General features: G+C 48.2%; 1 protein-coding gene across 1 annotated transcript in view; it reads right to left on the bottom strand.

The window, feature by feature from the left end:
• The window catches only part of TGM4 (transglutaminase 4), a 99,412-nt gene that overhangs the window by 32,568 nt on the left and 49,585 nt on the right, over positions 1-17,259 (bottom strand). Inside the window, exons 6-8 of the mRNA XM_069730145.1 lie at positions 11,104-11,211; positions 9,418-9,592; positions 6,039-6,177 (exon numbers count right to left, since the gene is read on the bottom strand). Of these exons, the coding sequence (XP_069586246.1) occupies positions 6,039-6,177; positions 9,418-9,592; positions 11,104-11,211 (422 nt within the window). The remainder of the gene's footprint in view (positions 1-6,038; positions 6,178-9,417; positions 9,593-11,103; positions 11,212-17,259) is intronic.

Here is a 17,259-nt window from a genome sequence, read left to right as displayed (position 1 = left end):
TCCGTGTGCAATGCGATTTTAACATGAGCTGTAACAAGACTGTAACGTCGGAGAGGTATGGGATATTGTTGCTTTTTTATTTTAACTTTGTTTCAGGTGACAAGGGTCTTCAATTGGATTGAGCGTATAATAAACTATTACAACACCATGTGTTTTTATTTCATTAAAATACTTTTTTCCTAATGTGTGTATTATTAACCCTTTATTACTATAGGATTAATAATGGATAGGTGTCTTATTGACGCCTCTCCATTATTAACGTGGCTTAATGTCACCTTACAATAGCAAGGTGACATTAACCCTTTATTACCCCATATCCCACCACTACAGGGGAGCGGGAAGAGAGTGGCTAAGTGCCAGAATAGGCGCATCTCACAGATGTGCTTTTTCTGGGGTGCCTGGGGGCAGATGTTTGTAGCCGGGTTGGGGGGGGGGGGCAATATCCATGGTCCCTCTCTAGGCTATTAATATCTGCCCTCAGTCACTGGCTTTCCCACTCTGGCGGAGAAAATTGCGCGGGAGTCCACGCCATTTTTTTCCTTGAATTAACCCTTTATTTTAACACCTAGAGCCCCCAAATTTTTACACACAGACACTTCTTACATTAGTAATGAGGAATATGTAAAAAAAGAAGGGATATGAAATGGTTTACTGTATGTAACCATGTCTCATATCCTGTCGGGTTTGGGAAGGAGATAGCAAAAGCCGGGAATTGAATTATCGGCTTTTCTGCTTTCTAGCTCTGTATTAAATATATATATATATCTATAATATAACGCTGGGAGCGTCACTCTGTCCGAAGCCTTTATAGACTGCACAGGCGCAAGCGCCGGCGCAGTCTGGCCCCCACAGAGTGACGCTCCCAGGAGATCGCGGTATGCGTAAGCACTCTCCACCGGAGAGTCAGGGACCGCCAGGAGGGTAAGTATATTCACCTTTCCCCGTTCCAGCGCTGCGTGCGGCTCCGTCTCCCGGCTCCTCTGCTGTGACAGTTCAGAGGGTGCGATGACGCGCTTAATGCGCACCGGCGCCGCCCTCTGACTTACCAGTCACAGGCAGAGGAGCCGGAGTGTGTCTTCAAGAAAATGGCGCCGGAAAGCGCGGACTGCGCAGGCGCCGATTCCTGCTGCCGGAATCAGCGCATGCGCAGTCCGGGCTTTCCGGCGCCATTTTCTTGAAGACACACTCCGGCTCCACTGCAGGTGTGTCTTCAAGAAAATGGTGCCGGAAAGCGCGGACTGCGCAGGCGCCGATTCCTGCTGCCGGAATCGGCACCTGCGCAGTCCGCGCTTTCCGGCGCCATTTTCTTGAAGACACACCTGCAGTGGAGCCGGACGATAGGTGAGTATGGTATTTTTTTTTTTATATGGCAGCAGCATACGGGGGCATACACAGTGGAGCGTCTTATGGGGGGCATATAATACAATGGTGGCGCAGGATGGGAGCAGCACATGACAGAACGGGCGCAGGATGGCAGCAGCACATGACAGAACGGGCGCAGGATGGCAGCAGCACATGACAGAACGGGCGCAGGATGGCAGCAGCACATGACAGAACGGGCGCAGGATGGCAGGAGCACATGACAGAACGGGCGCAGGATGGCAGCAGCACATGACAGAACGGGCGCAGGATGGCAGCAGCACATGACAGAACGGGTGCAGGATGGCAGCAGCACATGACAGAACGGGCGCAGGATGGGAGCAGCACATGACAGAACAGGGGAGCAGGATGGGAGCAGCACATGACAGAACGGGCGCAGGATGGCAGCAGCACATGACAGAACGGGCGCAGGATGGGAGCAGCACATGACAGAACGGGCGCAGAATGTCAGCAGCACATGACAGAACGGGCGCAGGATGGGAGCAGCACATGACAGAACGGGCGCAGGATGGGAGCAGCACATGACAGAACGGGCGCAGGATGGCAGCAGCACATGACAGAACAGGGGAGCAGGATGGGAGCAGCACATGACAGAACGGGGGTGCAGGATGGGAGCAGCACATGACAGAACGGGGGCGCAGGATGGGAGCAGCACATGACAGAACGGGGGCGCAGGATGGGTGCAGCACATGACAGGATGGGAGCAGCAAATGAGAGAATGGAGGCGCATGATGGGAGCAGCACATGACAGAACGGACGCAGGATGGCAGCAGCACATGACAGAAAGGGCGCAGGATGGCAGCAGCACATGACAGAACGGGCGCAGGATGGCAGCAGCACATGACAGAACGGGCGCAGGATGGCAGGAGCACATGACAGAACGGGCGCAGGATGGCAGCAGCACATGACAGAACGGGCGCAGGATGGCAGCAGCACATGACAGAATGGGCACAGGATGGCAGCAGCACATGACAGAACGGGCGCAGGATGGGAGCAGCACATGACTGAACAGGGGAGCAGGATGGGAGCAGCACATGACAGAACGGGCGCAGGATGGCAGCAGCACATGACAGAATGGGCACAGGATGGCAGCAGCACATGACAGAACGGGCGCAGGATGGGAGCAGCACATGACAGAACAGGGGAGCAGGATGGGAGCAGCACATGACAGAACGGGCGCAGGATGGCAGCAGCACATGACAGAACGGGCGCAGGATGGGAGCAGCACATGACAGAACGGGGGCGCAGGATGGGTGCAGCACATGACAGAACGGGGGCGCAGGATAGGAGCAGCACATGACAGGATGGGAGCAGCAAATGATAGAATGGAGGCGCAGGATGGGAGCAGCACATGACAGAACGGGGGCGCAAGATGGGAGCAGCACATGACAGAACGGGGGCGCAGGATGGGAGCAGCACATGACAGGATGGGAATGCAGGATGGAGCAGCACATGACAGAATGGGGGTGCAGGATGGAGCAGCACATGACAGGATGGGGACGCAGGATGGAGCAGCACATGACAGGATGGGGATGCAGGATGGAGCAGCACATACCAGGATGGAGACCACATACCAATATAAATGCTCGCCACCCGGGACGAACGGGTTCAATAGCTAGTATATCACATGACAGAACGGGCGCAGGATGGGAGCAGCACATGACAGAACAGGGGAGCAGGATGGGAGCAGCACATGACAGAACGGGCGCAGGATGGCAGCAGCACATGACAGAACGGGCGCAGGATGGGAGCAGCACATGACAGAACGGGCGCAGGATGTCAGCAGCACATGACAGAACGGGCGCAGGATGGGAGCAGCACATGACAGAACAGGGGAGCAGGATGGGAGCAGCACATGACAGAACGGGCGCAGGATGGCAGCAGCACATGACAGAACGGGCGCAGGATGGCAGCAGCACATGACAGAACGGGCGCAGGATGGGAGCAGCACATGACAGAACGGGCGCAGGATGGGAGCAGCACATGACAGAACGGGCGCAGGATGTCAGCAGCACATGACAGAACAGGGGAGCAGGATGGGAGCAGCACATGACAGAACGGGGGCGCAGGATGGGAGCAGCACATGACAGAACGGGGGCGCAGGATGGGAGCAGCACATGACAGAACGGGGGCGCAGGATGGGTGCAGCACATGACAGGATGGGAGCAGCAAATGAGAGAATGGAGGCGCATGATGGGAGCAGCACATGACAGAACGGGCGCAGGATGGCAGCAGCACATGACAGAACGGGCAGAGGATGGCAGCAGCACATGACAGAACGGGCGCAGGATGGGAGCAGCACATGACAGAACGGGCACAGGATGGCAGCAGCACATGACAGAACGGGCGCAGGATGGGAGCAGCGCATGACAGAACAGGGGAGCAGGATGGGAGCAGCACATGACAGAACAGGGGCGCAGGATGGGGAGCAGCACATGACAGAACGGGGGCGCAGGATGGGAGCAGCACATGACAGAACGGGGGCGCAGGATGGGTGCAGCACATGACAGAACGGGGGCGCAGGATGGGAGCAGCACATGACAGGATGGGAGCAGCAAATGACAGAATCGAGGCGCAGGATGGGAGCAGCACATGACAGAACGGGGGCGCAAGATGGGAGCAGCACATGACAGAACGGGGGTGCAGGATGGGAGCAGCACATGACAGGATGGGGATGCAGGATGGAGCAGCACATGACAGAATGGGGGCGCAGGATGGAGCAGCACATGACAGGATGGGGACGCAGGATGGAGCAGCACATGACAGGATGGGGACGCAGGATGGAGCAGCACATACCAGGATGGAGACCATATACCAATATAAATGCTCGCCACCCGGGACGAACGGGTTCAATAGCTAGTATATATATATATATATATATATATATGTGTGTGTGTGTCTCACTGATATATATATATATATATATATATATATACCTCTTCTATGTGTAGACATTTATTTTATCTATTCTATTCTGATATGTCAGTGTGATTTTACTGTACACCGCACTGAAATGCCGGCTTTTCAAAGGACACCGGTGCATAAAAATCGGATAGCACTCGCATGGTCCGAGTGCTGTGTGATTTTTTTCTTGCACCCATTGACTTACATTGGCGAGTCTCGTCCAAGAATTGCAGCAATACGCAGCATGCTGCGATTTTTTTCTCAGTCCGATTTCAGCTGAGAAAAAAATCGCAGATGAGATGTCACCCATTGAATAACATTGGTACGAGTGCAATCGATTTTTTATCGGATTGCACTCGTCTGTTTTTCTCGCAAGTGGAAATGAGCCCTAAGTGTGCAAATCCCATATGACCTAGGGGGATTAGGCGCCAAACTGAATTTTTGCCCCGAGTGCCAGAATACCTAGATACACCTCTGATGACATACATTTAATATACAGTTGTGTATTTTTATAAGACTAGGGGAAGAGTTAGGAAGCTAGAGTGTGAGTGTAGGAATTAGTTAATGTAGTAAGAAGGGTAAGGATTGGATTTGTTACAGTGGGGGGCACTGTAGTGAAGGAAATTAGATATGATCAGAATAGAAGCAGTTAAGGTTAGGAGGGATTTTCAGTGTGACACCATTGTTCTCAGCAGCGATCTTCAAGGGGTCTTCCCCATGCTGTTCTCCTTGCATTCAGCACTTTTCCCATCCATTCCAACATTTTCACTGCCTCCAGACCTCTTTGTAGGGTCAGCCGAAAAAAAGCTCAGATTTCCCATTGACTCCTATTATATTCTTTACTCGAGTATTAGGAATTGCTCGGTTTGAGCAACGAGCACCCGAGTATTTTAGTGCTTGCTCATCTCTAAGTATTCCCATGGCAGTTAGAAGGCTTTGTTAAAAAAGTTTAAGCAATAATGTATATTATCATGTGAACCTGCCATAGATACCATATGCAATATAGAAAAATAAAAGTATAAGGGTATGTTTCCATGTTCAGTATTTGCTGCGGATTGGACGCTGCATACAGCCACAGCATCCAATCCGCAACGGCCAGATGTTACAGCATAGTGGAGGGGATTTTATGAAATACCGTCTCCACTATGCATGCAGGGCTGTATCCAGCTTCCCTGCGTAACCGGACATGTGGCGTGTCTTTCCAGACTGCAGAATGTCTATTTATCTTGCGGAGACTCTCAGTCTCCGCAAGATAAATATCACTGTCCTATGTATTGCACGCGGTGATTCCGGATGTGTTCAATGAACACATCTAGAATCACCATGTGTACAAAAGCCCGCAGCGCTTTGGACGGAGCTGCGTCTAAAGCGCTGCCAATCCGGACCGTGGAAGCATACCCTTAAGCAGGGCCGGAGTGGCCATCTGGCATCTGGCCTGTCAGGTCATGGGCCGCCTTGTCTGCTACGTTGTTAACAGAATTGGTGTTCTCAAGACACCCATACTGTTAAGAGTTGTGTAGGAGCACAAAGTCTCTGACTCCGTCAGTCACCCCAGCGTGCCACGGGTATGGTTAGAAGTATTGGTCTTGTAGTAAATCTTCCTTTCCTCCATCCAGGGTAATATTAGTAATATGTCCCATCTGGTGCTTGGGGACGGGGACAACATGGTCCTGTGTGATTTCAAATGCCAGGACTGAATTTCAGTCCCAGTACACCAGAGCAGTGTGTCATTATTTTGGAAGCATTTCTCTTACCAAATGGAATCAGTGCAGAATTCATCCATCTTTTCTCCATTCTCGTTCATGTAAAAATCAATCTTAAGATTCTCCTCAGTATCATGAGCTGAAGAAAAGTTAGTGATACTTCTTGCTGGGATCCCAACGCAGCGCATAACTATTTCAGGGAAAAATAAAAAAAATAAAAAAATTAAGGGACATATCAGGTTAAATTCATCCCAGCCCCAGAAATAATTAAGATGGATTGTTAAATAAAATGGTGGAAAATAATAATAGCAATAATGGGCTACCATTTATTGTAACAAATTAGATATCAAATTCGATAAGGGTTTCCAAAGCCTTTACATTGAAGATCCTTAGAAGAGCCCATCAATGTTTTATCAAAGGGGTCTGAACCACAGAAACCCCTCCTCCAGCCAGCATAACTTAATGTTCCAGTTCATGTTTTAGGCTATGTGCACACGTTCAGGATTTCTCACAGAAAATTCCTGAGAAAAACCGGACATTTTCTGCAAGAAATCCGCATGCGTTTTTGCAGCGGTTTTGCCGCGTTTTTTTGCGGACACTTCCCAATGCATTTTGTAGTGGGAAATCCGCAAAAAAACCGCAAAATTAATGAACATGCTGCGTTTTTTACCGCGATGCGTTTTTTCGCGGAAAAAAACGCATCATGTGCACAAAACATGCGGAATTCATTCTAAATGATGGGATGCTTATTGTATGCGGTTTTTTTTGCGGTTTTATAGCGTTTTTATCGGGAAAAACCGCGAAAAAAAAACACGAAAAAACCGCAACCTTAATGTTTTTCTTTCAGTTTTTTGTGCTATGTTCAAATAAAGGTGTCACCACCCTTTTTTTTAGCTGAACATTACATTCATATAGTTCCCCATGGCTGGGTGTCCATTACCCCGGTCTTAGTCCTTCTTAGCCCTTATTCACATGACGTCACTTGACATATGGTAAGGTTTTATACTGCAAGGGATTTGCTTATTTTGTTTTTTATCTTGGGTTTTGTATGTGAATGTGGCTATACATGATACTGCAAGCTCAGTCACATTCATTTGAAATGAGCTGAGCTACAGTACCACCAGGCAAATCTCCTATGTATGAGCATCTATATGACTGCATGCCATCTTACAGGTAGTCTGTTAACAGGTGTTTGCTACCCAACTGGAAAGAAGCATAATTTATAGGTATAGACCCTGATTCCAGCGATGTATCACAAGCAATATGCAGTTTTGATGAAATCACTGTTTTACCTGCTGCATATCTATGAGTTACCTGACTGCTAAGCTCTGTATAATCTCGCCCACACCACTGATTGACAGCTTTATGCCCATGAACAGTGTACACAAAGCTGTCAATCAATTATGTGGGTGGGTTTATACAGAGGTCATGAATATGGAGGACCACATAGGAGGAGGTTTACTCTAGTTATAATCTCCTGTTGATAAAACACGGATTTCATTGAAATTACAGCAGGGAGACCCATTACTGGAATCAGGGTATCTGTCTCTACATTATGATGATCTCTAATTAGGTGGTAAAAACCTGGTATCAGATCCCCTTCAATATTATAAAGTCTTTTTTAGACCAGCTTCTGATCATTGCCCCACAGTCTTATAGGTATAAATGAGGCACTTAGGTTTGAGCCAGGAAATCTATGGTCAGTCCGTATGTCATGGTCTGTAAGACACAGATGTGTGAAACCGACCTTAAAGGGACTCTGTCACCTGAATTTGGCGGGACTGGTTTTGGGTCATATGGGCGGAGTTTGCGGGTGTTTGATTCACCCTTTCCTTACCCGCTGGCTGCATGCTGGCTGCAATATTGGATTGAAGTTCATTCTCTGTCCTCCGTAGTACATGCCTGCACAAAGCAATCTTGCCTTGTGCAGGCGTGTACTATGGAGGACAGAGAATGAACTTCAATCCAATATTGCAGCCAGCATGCACTAAGCGGGTAAGGAAAGGGTGAATCAAACACCCGAAAACTCCGCCCATATGACCCAAAACCAGTCCCGCCAAATTCAGGTGACAGGTTCCCTTTAAGCCTCTTTTAGACTTCTGTCTTTTTGTTTCAGTCAAAATCCGTCGTTTTGTGAAAAAAACGGATCCAGCAAATGTTCCTGCTGGATCCGCTCTTTTCTCATAGACTTGTATTAGCGACGGATTGTGACGGATGGCCTTCCGTTTCATCCGTTGTGCGCTGGATCCGTCGTAAAAATTGCTGTCCATCGGGCGGAGACAACGCACAAAGAAATTTTTTTGTGTACGTCGGAAAATCGCCCAGCGACGGATCCTGCGCTGTCCGTCGTTGGCTGTAATGGAAGCCTATGGATGCAGGATCCGTCGCTGACCGTCAAAAGACGGAATCCGGTGACGGATGCCGTCTTTTGAAACTGAGCATAGCTGGAAGAATTTCCAGTCAGGGAAATTCTCTCTCTCTTTTTACTGTTGATGCTGCCTATGCAGCATCAATAGTAAAAAGATATAATGTTAAAAATAATTTAAAAAAAAATTGTGATATTCTCACCTTCTTTCGTTCCCCGCAGCCTTCCCGATGCTCGCAATGCTCCCGGCAGCTCCCATTCCCATTGATGCCTTGCGACAATAACCCAATCGGGTTATTGTCGCAAGGCATCACTGGGAACGGGAGCTGCCTGGGGCATCGCGATCATCGGGAAAGCTGCGGGGGACGCCATAGGTGAGAATATCACGATTTTTTATTTTTTAATTATTTTTAACATGGGTTGTGCTGTGTATGCGTTTTTGCAGCAAAAAAAACGTGGCAAAGACGCATACACAACGTGTGCACATAGCCTTAAATTCTGACAACAACTGCCTCGACAGATCCGTAAAAAAACGGATCCACTGCATCAGTTTTTTACAAACTGCACAGGATCCATCTTTTCAACATTTTGACGGATTGTGACTGATTGTAAAAAACGGAAGTGTGAAAGAGGCCTTCGTCCTACCTAAACTAATCTATGAGATCAACAATGCATGTTGAATATATTTTTAAAGGACCACTTACAGATAGAGATGCTACTTTAAAAAAAAATCCCATATCTAAAACATATTTAAATCATAAAGCAGTAGATCGATCCGGAGCCATCCAACAACTCCTCAAGAGGGGACCGTTTTGTTAACACCTTCTGACTGAGTGATATCGTGGTGCTAAACCAAATGAGTAATGGCAGTGCAAAATTCAGAGATTGAAATAGTTGCACTCACAATCCCATGAGAACATTTTTATTCAAACCTCCATAAAAACATGGATGCAGGAGGATAAGTCTCATAACTAATTGTCCAACCTATCTCATATCGTGGACCTGTGTGCTCGATTAGGAGTAACATAAAATTAATAAAATTGTTTTTTCATGTTTTTGGCTTACTTGTTGTCACAACTCCGGAGAATACCCAACACTGGCCAAACTGAACAGGCCTTTTAGTTTTGTAATAATTCTGTAGAATGGCAGTGCTTCCTGTCCAGGAGGTGGGAGAACATCCCGCAGCATAATTTCCTGACCAATTTCCTGTCAGTACTCCATTGTCATCTTGTGAATTAACCTAAGGAAAGTATACCGATGGTCAGTTCTGGCATGGCATGTCCGTAAAGATTACAGTGATGCATAAAAAGAGTTAGAATAACTGGGCAACCTACTAATCCTGTAATATCGTAACAGCACTTTAAATAAATAGAATAATAAATAGAATAATAATTCAAAAGCTAAGCATGCAACATCTGTATTACATGTGTGACAGATAGAAGCTGCACTGTTGATTTAGAATCATCCCTCACAATAGGGGTTAAAATGGTTATAGCAGACAGGGAGTGGTTAGCTTGGCCCTAGGGGATACTGGGAAAGTTGTTAGTGTGTCCTGGACATCAAAGAGTGAGGTGTGTGTTAAGGTACCTTCACACTCAGCGACGCTGCAGCGATACCGACAACGATGTCGATTGCTGCAGCGTCGCTGTTTGGTCGCTGGAGAGCTGTCACACAGACCGCTCTCCAGCGACCAACGATGCCGGTAACCAGGGTAAACATCGGGTTACTAAACGCAGGGCCGCGCTTAGTAACCCGATGTTTACCCTGGTTACCATCGTAAAAGTTAAAAAACAAACACTACATACTTACCTTCCGCTGTCTGTCCTCGGCGCTGTGCTTTCCTGCACTGACTGTGAGCACAGCGGCTGGCCGGCGCTCACAGCTAGTGCAGAGAAGCACAGCGCCGAGGACAGACAGCGGAAGGTAAGTATGTAGTGTTTTTTTTTTTTTTTTACTTTTACGCTGGTAACCAGGGTAAACATCGGGTTACTAAGCACGGCCCTGCGCTTAGTAACCCGATGTTTACCCTGGTTACCAATGAAGACATCGCTGAATCGGCGTCACACACGCCGATTCAGCGATGTCTGCAGGAGGTCCAGCGACGAAATAAAGTTCTGGACTTTCTACAGCGACCAACGACATCACAGCAGGATCCTGATCGCTGCTGCCTGTCAAACTGAACGATATCGCTAGCCAGGACGCTGCAACGTCACGGATCGCTAGCGATATCGTTCAGTGTGATGGTACCTTTAGAGAGTCTCCTGTAAGACGGAACTCAGATAAGCTGTATAGACCAGTTCTATCAGGGAAGTGACACTGTGTGTAGAGAAGTTATATGAGAAGAGAAGTTATATGTGAAGAGACTTTCATGTATGATAATGAAGTATTGCATGAAGAGAAGGGATTCTGTGTGAGGAAAAGAAGCTTTAATAAAACCCCTGTGATAAGCTTCAGATCAGAACTGTGTCATAGCTGTGTGCTTGTAAACCATTACTTTCCCTCTACTGTGAAGAATTATAAGTAATGGTCACCCTGAGTAAGATTTCCCCAGTATTCCAGAGAGAACTCATGTTTCCTTTATATAGCCCTCATATCCTGAGTGGCGAGCAGGCAACACATGGAAAAACAACTGCCTCTTAAAGGGTTATCGCGTGACATACTGTACATTTATGGCATGTCATAAATGTCAGCTTTTCATTTTTATATACACAATGAAGATCTCCAAAATCTTAAATCTGGTGTAAAACATACTAAAGCTGAGAATTTCCTTGACAAAATGACAGGGTCCCTTCTTGCTGCTGGTTTGAGCCCACTATGGTCAAGAAGAAAGAAGCAACAGTCCAACACGTCTTCTTCATACTAAAAATAGAAAAGCAAATCATAATGAATACATGTTGTGGATAAAACTCTATTCCCATCACGCACTGTTAATTTTTCGGTTTTATTATTTTTTTTTTTTAGAGAGTTGTCCACTGCCCGAACAACCCTTAGGTTTACTCCCAGTTAAATAATAACACTTACACTCTCCTCCAGTGACGATGCCATTCTAGCATTGCTGGCACTGATTCCCCCTAAGCTCACTTGACATTATGTCATGCGATCCCTGTGGCAATCATGCTTTACTCTCCTTTCCTATGGACACAATTGACATCCACAGGAAGTGAGAGAGCAGCAGCAGCTTTCACTTCCTTCGGATGTCTTTATTTCCAACACCTCCGGAAGGGCACAGGCATGGGAGGTGAGTAGAAGTGTTATATTCTATTTGGAGAATTCAATAAGAGTTGTCCAAGTACTAGACAACCCTTTTAAAGTCAATTAATGACCTCCCTACTGGGTGAGGCTCTGCTTTGCTTGCATTGGATACTCTGTTAGGAGTCTCCATTAGAGATACCACCAGTTTTACCTGGAGACATAGCTTTCAGCTTTTCAAAACACATTAATACAAGTCAATAGATTTAAGGCTGGTTTCACACTTGCGTTTGGCTGGTCTGCTGCGTACATCCTCTGTTAAGCTCTGCCTAAGTGCTGCCTACTTTTGCATGTGTCCTGCGCCATCCTGCATACCTATCTTTAACATTGGAACATGCGTTGTATGCAGATGCGGCCGCATGCGGCGTTTTGAAGTGCCCGCTGACTGCACGGGAACACAACTTTTTGTTTTTTAGCCCTTTCCACCCCCTGCCAACTCCAACTCAAAAATATTTCCCAGATTTATACATTCCTTAACCAATAATCTGCAAAAACACTAGTGCATTCCATCATCATCTCCCGCCTTGACTACCGTAACCTCCTGCTCTTTGGCCTCTCTTCTAACACTCTCACACCCCTCCAATCTATTCTAAACTCTGCTGTCTGACTAATCCACCTGTCCCCCCACTATTCCCCGGCCTCTTCTCTCTGCCAATCCCTTCACTGGCTCCCCAATGCCCAGAGACAAAACCCTAACCATAATATACAAAGCCATCCCCAACCAGTCTCCTCTATATATCTGTGACTTAGTCTCCTGGTACATACCTGAAGGCAATCTCCGATCCTCACAGGATTTTCTTCTCTACTTTCCTCTTATCTCCTCTTCCCATAATTGCATGGAAGATTTCTCCCATACTCTGGAACTCTCTTCCCCCAACATATCAGGCTCTAGCCTACCATGGAATCCTTTAAAAGAAACCTGAAGACCCACCTCTTCCGACAATCCTCGCTCTACTATACCTCGGCACAACTAACTCTACCCTCATCTACTGTATCCTCACCCACCCCGTGTAGACTGTGAGCCCTAGCGGGCAGGATCCTCTCTCCTCCTGTACCAGTCGGAGTCACCGGACTTGTATTGTTCATGATAATTGCACTTGCTTTTTATTTTTTTACCCTTTTTACATGTAAAGCGCCAAGGAATAAATGGCGCTGTAATAATAAATAATAATATGTAGCTAAACTCACCTTATGCCTTTTCTATGCTGACATATATGACATATGGGGATAATGTTATGAGGTAGGGTGTATAATATCATTCTTCAACCTGAATTACAAAGCTTGCCTAATTGATATTTAAATAAATATGGCTTATACATAATGCATCATTTAAATTCCTGTTTAAATAATTTCCCTAGGGTCCAAACATATTCTTAGCGTCACAATCCATAGAGAATGTTCTGCTCCAATGCTCCAATAGAATGAAAGCACAGTGTTTTTCTTTATAATGAGAAAAGCCACTGTCATGTTCGTCACAAGATTGCCAAACCATTACTGAAATCTACAAGTTAAATCAGGAATCAGTCTTTTCTAAATGATCTAAGATAAAGAATTAAGCAGTGCCATTAAGATGTCAGCACATTAGGGCAGCTTCTATCGGCAGCGTATAGAAAGAATGAGGCTGCTTTGTATTACTAAAGAATTGATATTCGGCTTATTATCCCTTTCTCATTAAAGGACACAATCCCAACAACTATGTGATCTTACAAAGTTGCTTTTATGATTTTTTAAAGGTTGTCCTCTTTGCACAATCCATTTGTTTTATAAGGGTCCTAATCTAATACGCTGATAACAATGTCCCACTGCTAGGTTTTACACAATCCAGTTTAAATGGCAATCTGCCATGTAATCTGAGAGCACTATATTGTAGAGACAGAGACCCTCATTCCAGAGATGTATCACTTACTGGCTTGCTTGAATTTTGATAAAATAATTGTTTTATCAGAAGGAGATTTTCTGTAGAAAACTAGTAAACCAGCTGCCACATAGTCCACCATATTCTTGAGCTCTGTATAACCCCGTCCCCACCACTGATTGCCAGCTTCCTGCCTATGCACAGAGTATACAGAAAGCTGACAATTTGTGTTGTGGGTGGGGCTATACATGGATATGCAGCAGATAAAACCGTGATTTCATCAAAATTGCAGCAATCAGCCCAGTGACACATCACTGAAAACAGAGTCTCTGCCCCTATTTCATGCTGCTCTCAGGTGCGAAGCAAAACCTGAGGACAGACTCCCTTTAATCAGCGAAGAAATTGTAAGGAAGCGTTAGATTTCTCTGGAGGCAGATTCTTATGCAGATCAGTGTGCAGCCCATAATCCTGAACAGCTCATTTACATATAATAAAAACATAGATTTCTCTGGAATAAGACATCAGGTTGCAGATATCAAGGTATCATGTTATTCAGTTTCCTATGACCTGCATACCCATATACATGGCTTCAGAAGTTTGATCCTACTAAAATACTCCCTTTAACCCCTTTAGCATCCAATGACGGATATACAGTATCTGACATTGGATGCCTCCTCCTGTTTGGTGCGGGCTCAGGAGATGAGCCCGCACCTTTTCAGGCAGGGGCGTGCATAGAAATCATGGGGTCCCATAGCAAAAGTCTGAATGGGGCCCCCTCCAAAAAAATAAATAAATAAAAAATTCACCGCCGGCCCCAGCTCACCGTCTTGCGTCTCCACACAGCCTTAGCTCCTCACGCTCCACATCCAACAGCCAGTAGCCACCCTCACATGTGCCACTACTTCCAGCCGGGCCCAGCATACACTGCTCTCTCTGGCTGGAAAGCTATGTCAGCCAGGAGGCGTGACATCCTTGTGCAAACCCAGCCAGAGAGTTCAGTCCGGAACAGTGCAGGACTACTGTAGTTAGGAGGAGCCAGGTACAGAGTCACGGCGGCATACACATTTAATTAAAGACACACAGCACAGCCCAGGGGTAGACACTGACAGCTTGGGGCCCCTGTGCAAGAAATGTGTCAGGGCCCTCTCCTTTTATGGCGACAAAGCTACATATATATATACAGTATATATATATATATATATATATATATATATATATATATATTCAGACACACATGCATTTGCAGCGCCCCAGAGACCTGGTCGTTGCAGTATGGCCCCAAGGCGAGTAGCGGTACGTCCGATGGCACTAAAGAGTTCTCCTGACCAGGTATCACCAGAACACATTACACTTTACACTCCGGCCACTAGGGGGAGGAAAAGGCTTCATTTATTGGGCCACTCCCCACACTGGTAAAACTAGGGGCTGGGGAGGAAGTTAGTCATAAGCTGACTGGGTTGGAACCAGGCAACATCCCGTGGCAGGGGGTGTTGCGGGGAGAAGACACAGGGGGGTCCCTGTCAGGCGTGGGAACCTGGCAGGTGCCTAGCGAACAGAACAGAACGTTACGGAACCGTGCCTGCACACCTTGCGGCGGTATCCTAAGGAAGAGATAAGAGGGGAAGAATATTGTGGAACAGTGTAAACGAGATCAGCACAAAGGAGAGCCAGTAAGAGTCGTGCCGAGAGAGGAAGGCAACATCTTACTGAGGCGCGTAGTCAGTGGCCGGATCACCGTAGGAGTAACTGACTTCAGGCCTTACTTCAAATTCCGTTGGACAGTTGATTATAGGTTGGCTGTCTACCTTCGACACCTACGAAGACATAGGGGGCAACATTGGGAGAGGGGCGTCTCTAGGGTCCCGGAAGACCTCCAAGCCTTCCCTTCAAACGGGTGGCATCCTAGCCATAACATATCTGGGGGACGTTAGAAACTAGCAACATCTGGAACCAAAGAACGAGAGAGAGAGAGAGAGCTGTAGAAAACGAACGAAAGAGAACAGCAGTTGTGAGGACTATTCCGAATGCTCAGCAGGGTAGGACTACAACACACAGGCGCTATTGGTAGGCAACGATTTCCATCTGCGAGGGAAACTCCGGATGTGCCCATCGGACCGGCCGGTCTCTGATAGCCCGGTTGAGCGTGCTCTGGACTGAGTGTACTGAAGCCTTCAGTAAAAGGTAAAGAGACTGCAACCCTGTGTCCTCGTTATTGCCTGCACCTCACACCATCACCATCCGCCTTACTGGGAAGCCCTGGGGATTTACTTCACCTGTGGGAAGGTATACCCTCCGGCTGCTACTCCATCACCCCAGCGGACCCCACAGCAGCGTCGGTCACCCTGACCGAACACCACAGGTGGCGTCAAGAACTCCTGACAGACTGTACTACCTCTTTCATTGGACGCCCCTTAGCAGGGTCGCGGACCGGGTCTAGCCACCGTGACTGCCTCAGAACCGAACCAGAGAGGCCCGGTACCGAAACGCATGGCCCTGTGTCTGGGGGCGCTCCAACTTGGCGTCACGAACAGGATCGTACTTAAGCCTGAAGAATTGGGTCATGTGTGCCTTGGAACTGTGATTGAAACGTGTTGGACTGTGATTTATTGCAAGAACTGTGTATTGCTATTGGCGCATGATTCCCGCCAAAACCGCCGCCATTGCTGCGCCACGAGGAGCGCAGGAGAAGGAGGGCGTGTCATGGGAGGAGATCGAGAGAACGGCGCGAACAGCAGAACCCGCCCCCTCCGACTACGGCTGCAGGAGGACGAGCTCAGGAATGGAGGAGTTCAAACCCCCGAAGGCGATGGAGCCTCGTGCGTGTCCTGCAGACCCAGGAACGGAGCTGATGACCAGCGGGTACCCGAACGACGACGAAGTGACCCCGGAGCACCGCAGCCCAGCAGAGCCGACCCAGAGCTTGCCGTCGTGTGGGGACCCGAATCCCCTGGAGTTGCCGGAGGAGGCCTTGGGCCACCCGACTCCAGACGGGGGGTCGGCGACGGCGAGGAAATGGAAGTCGGAGCTCCGCTGGAAGGCCGCCCAAGGGAAGCCGTGGTCAGGGCCACAGCAGACTCCAGCGTCCTCGTCAGCGGAGCCGACCGACATCGGTGGAACCACATCAGATGCAGGTACCAACAGTGCCCCTGCCCCACCGACCGCTCCGGCTCCGGCGACCGCTCCCCAGCCCATTGATGACTGGTGTCCCGCTACTGAGATCGTGGTGGCAGCCCTGTACGCCATAAAGGGGATCCTGCCCCCACTACCGACACCGCTGCGTATACCGATCAACATCAGCCCCAGAGGAGTGGTCTTTGAGTGGAATGCCCCCCGGTTTCAGCCAGACGTGTCCCGATAGGAGGGCTCCTACGTCATCAGGCTCACCTGGGAACAGTATAGGCGAAGCCTAATCTCGCAATGGGAAGATCGAGAAAGAATGGAACAGACCATCCGACCCGAGGAACGGGTGCCCCTTGTCAATTGTTGCCCTGAGAGTTTGATAAAACAGGGGATTGTGCTGGCCTTCCACCGGGGGAGGGGTTGCGGCTTCATACTAGAGCCAGGGCTGCTGACCAAGGTCTATGTGACTAGCTGCAACGTGGAACCCCAGTCCCGCAGTGTCCCTCCACTCTGCAACTTGTACAGAGGGGACCATGTGACCTACACCCGCCACTGGAGTGAGCGAGGGTGGTATGCCAAGAGAGTCAAACGCTGTGCACTAGTGGTTGCGCCGTCGACGATCACGACTGAAACTGGTGGCGGGACTCCGCTGACCCCTGACCCCATAGGACCCAGCACTACCA

The sequence above is a fragment of the Ranitomeya imitator genome, chromosome 6 (genome assembly GCF_032444005.1).
Source record: "Ranitomeya imitator isolate aRanImi1 chromosome 6, aRanImi1.pri, whole genome shotgun sequence".
NCBI lineage: Eukaryota > Metazoa > Chordata > Amphibia > Anura > Dendrobatidae > Ranitomeya > Ranitomeya imitator.
This window is presented reverse-complemented; position numbering and strand designations above follow the sequence as displayed.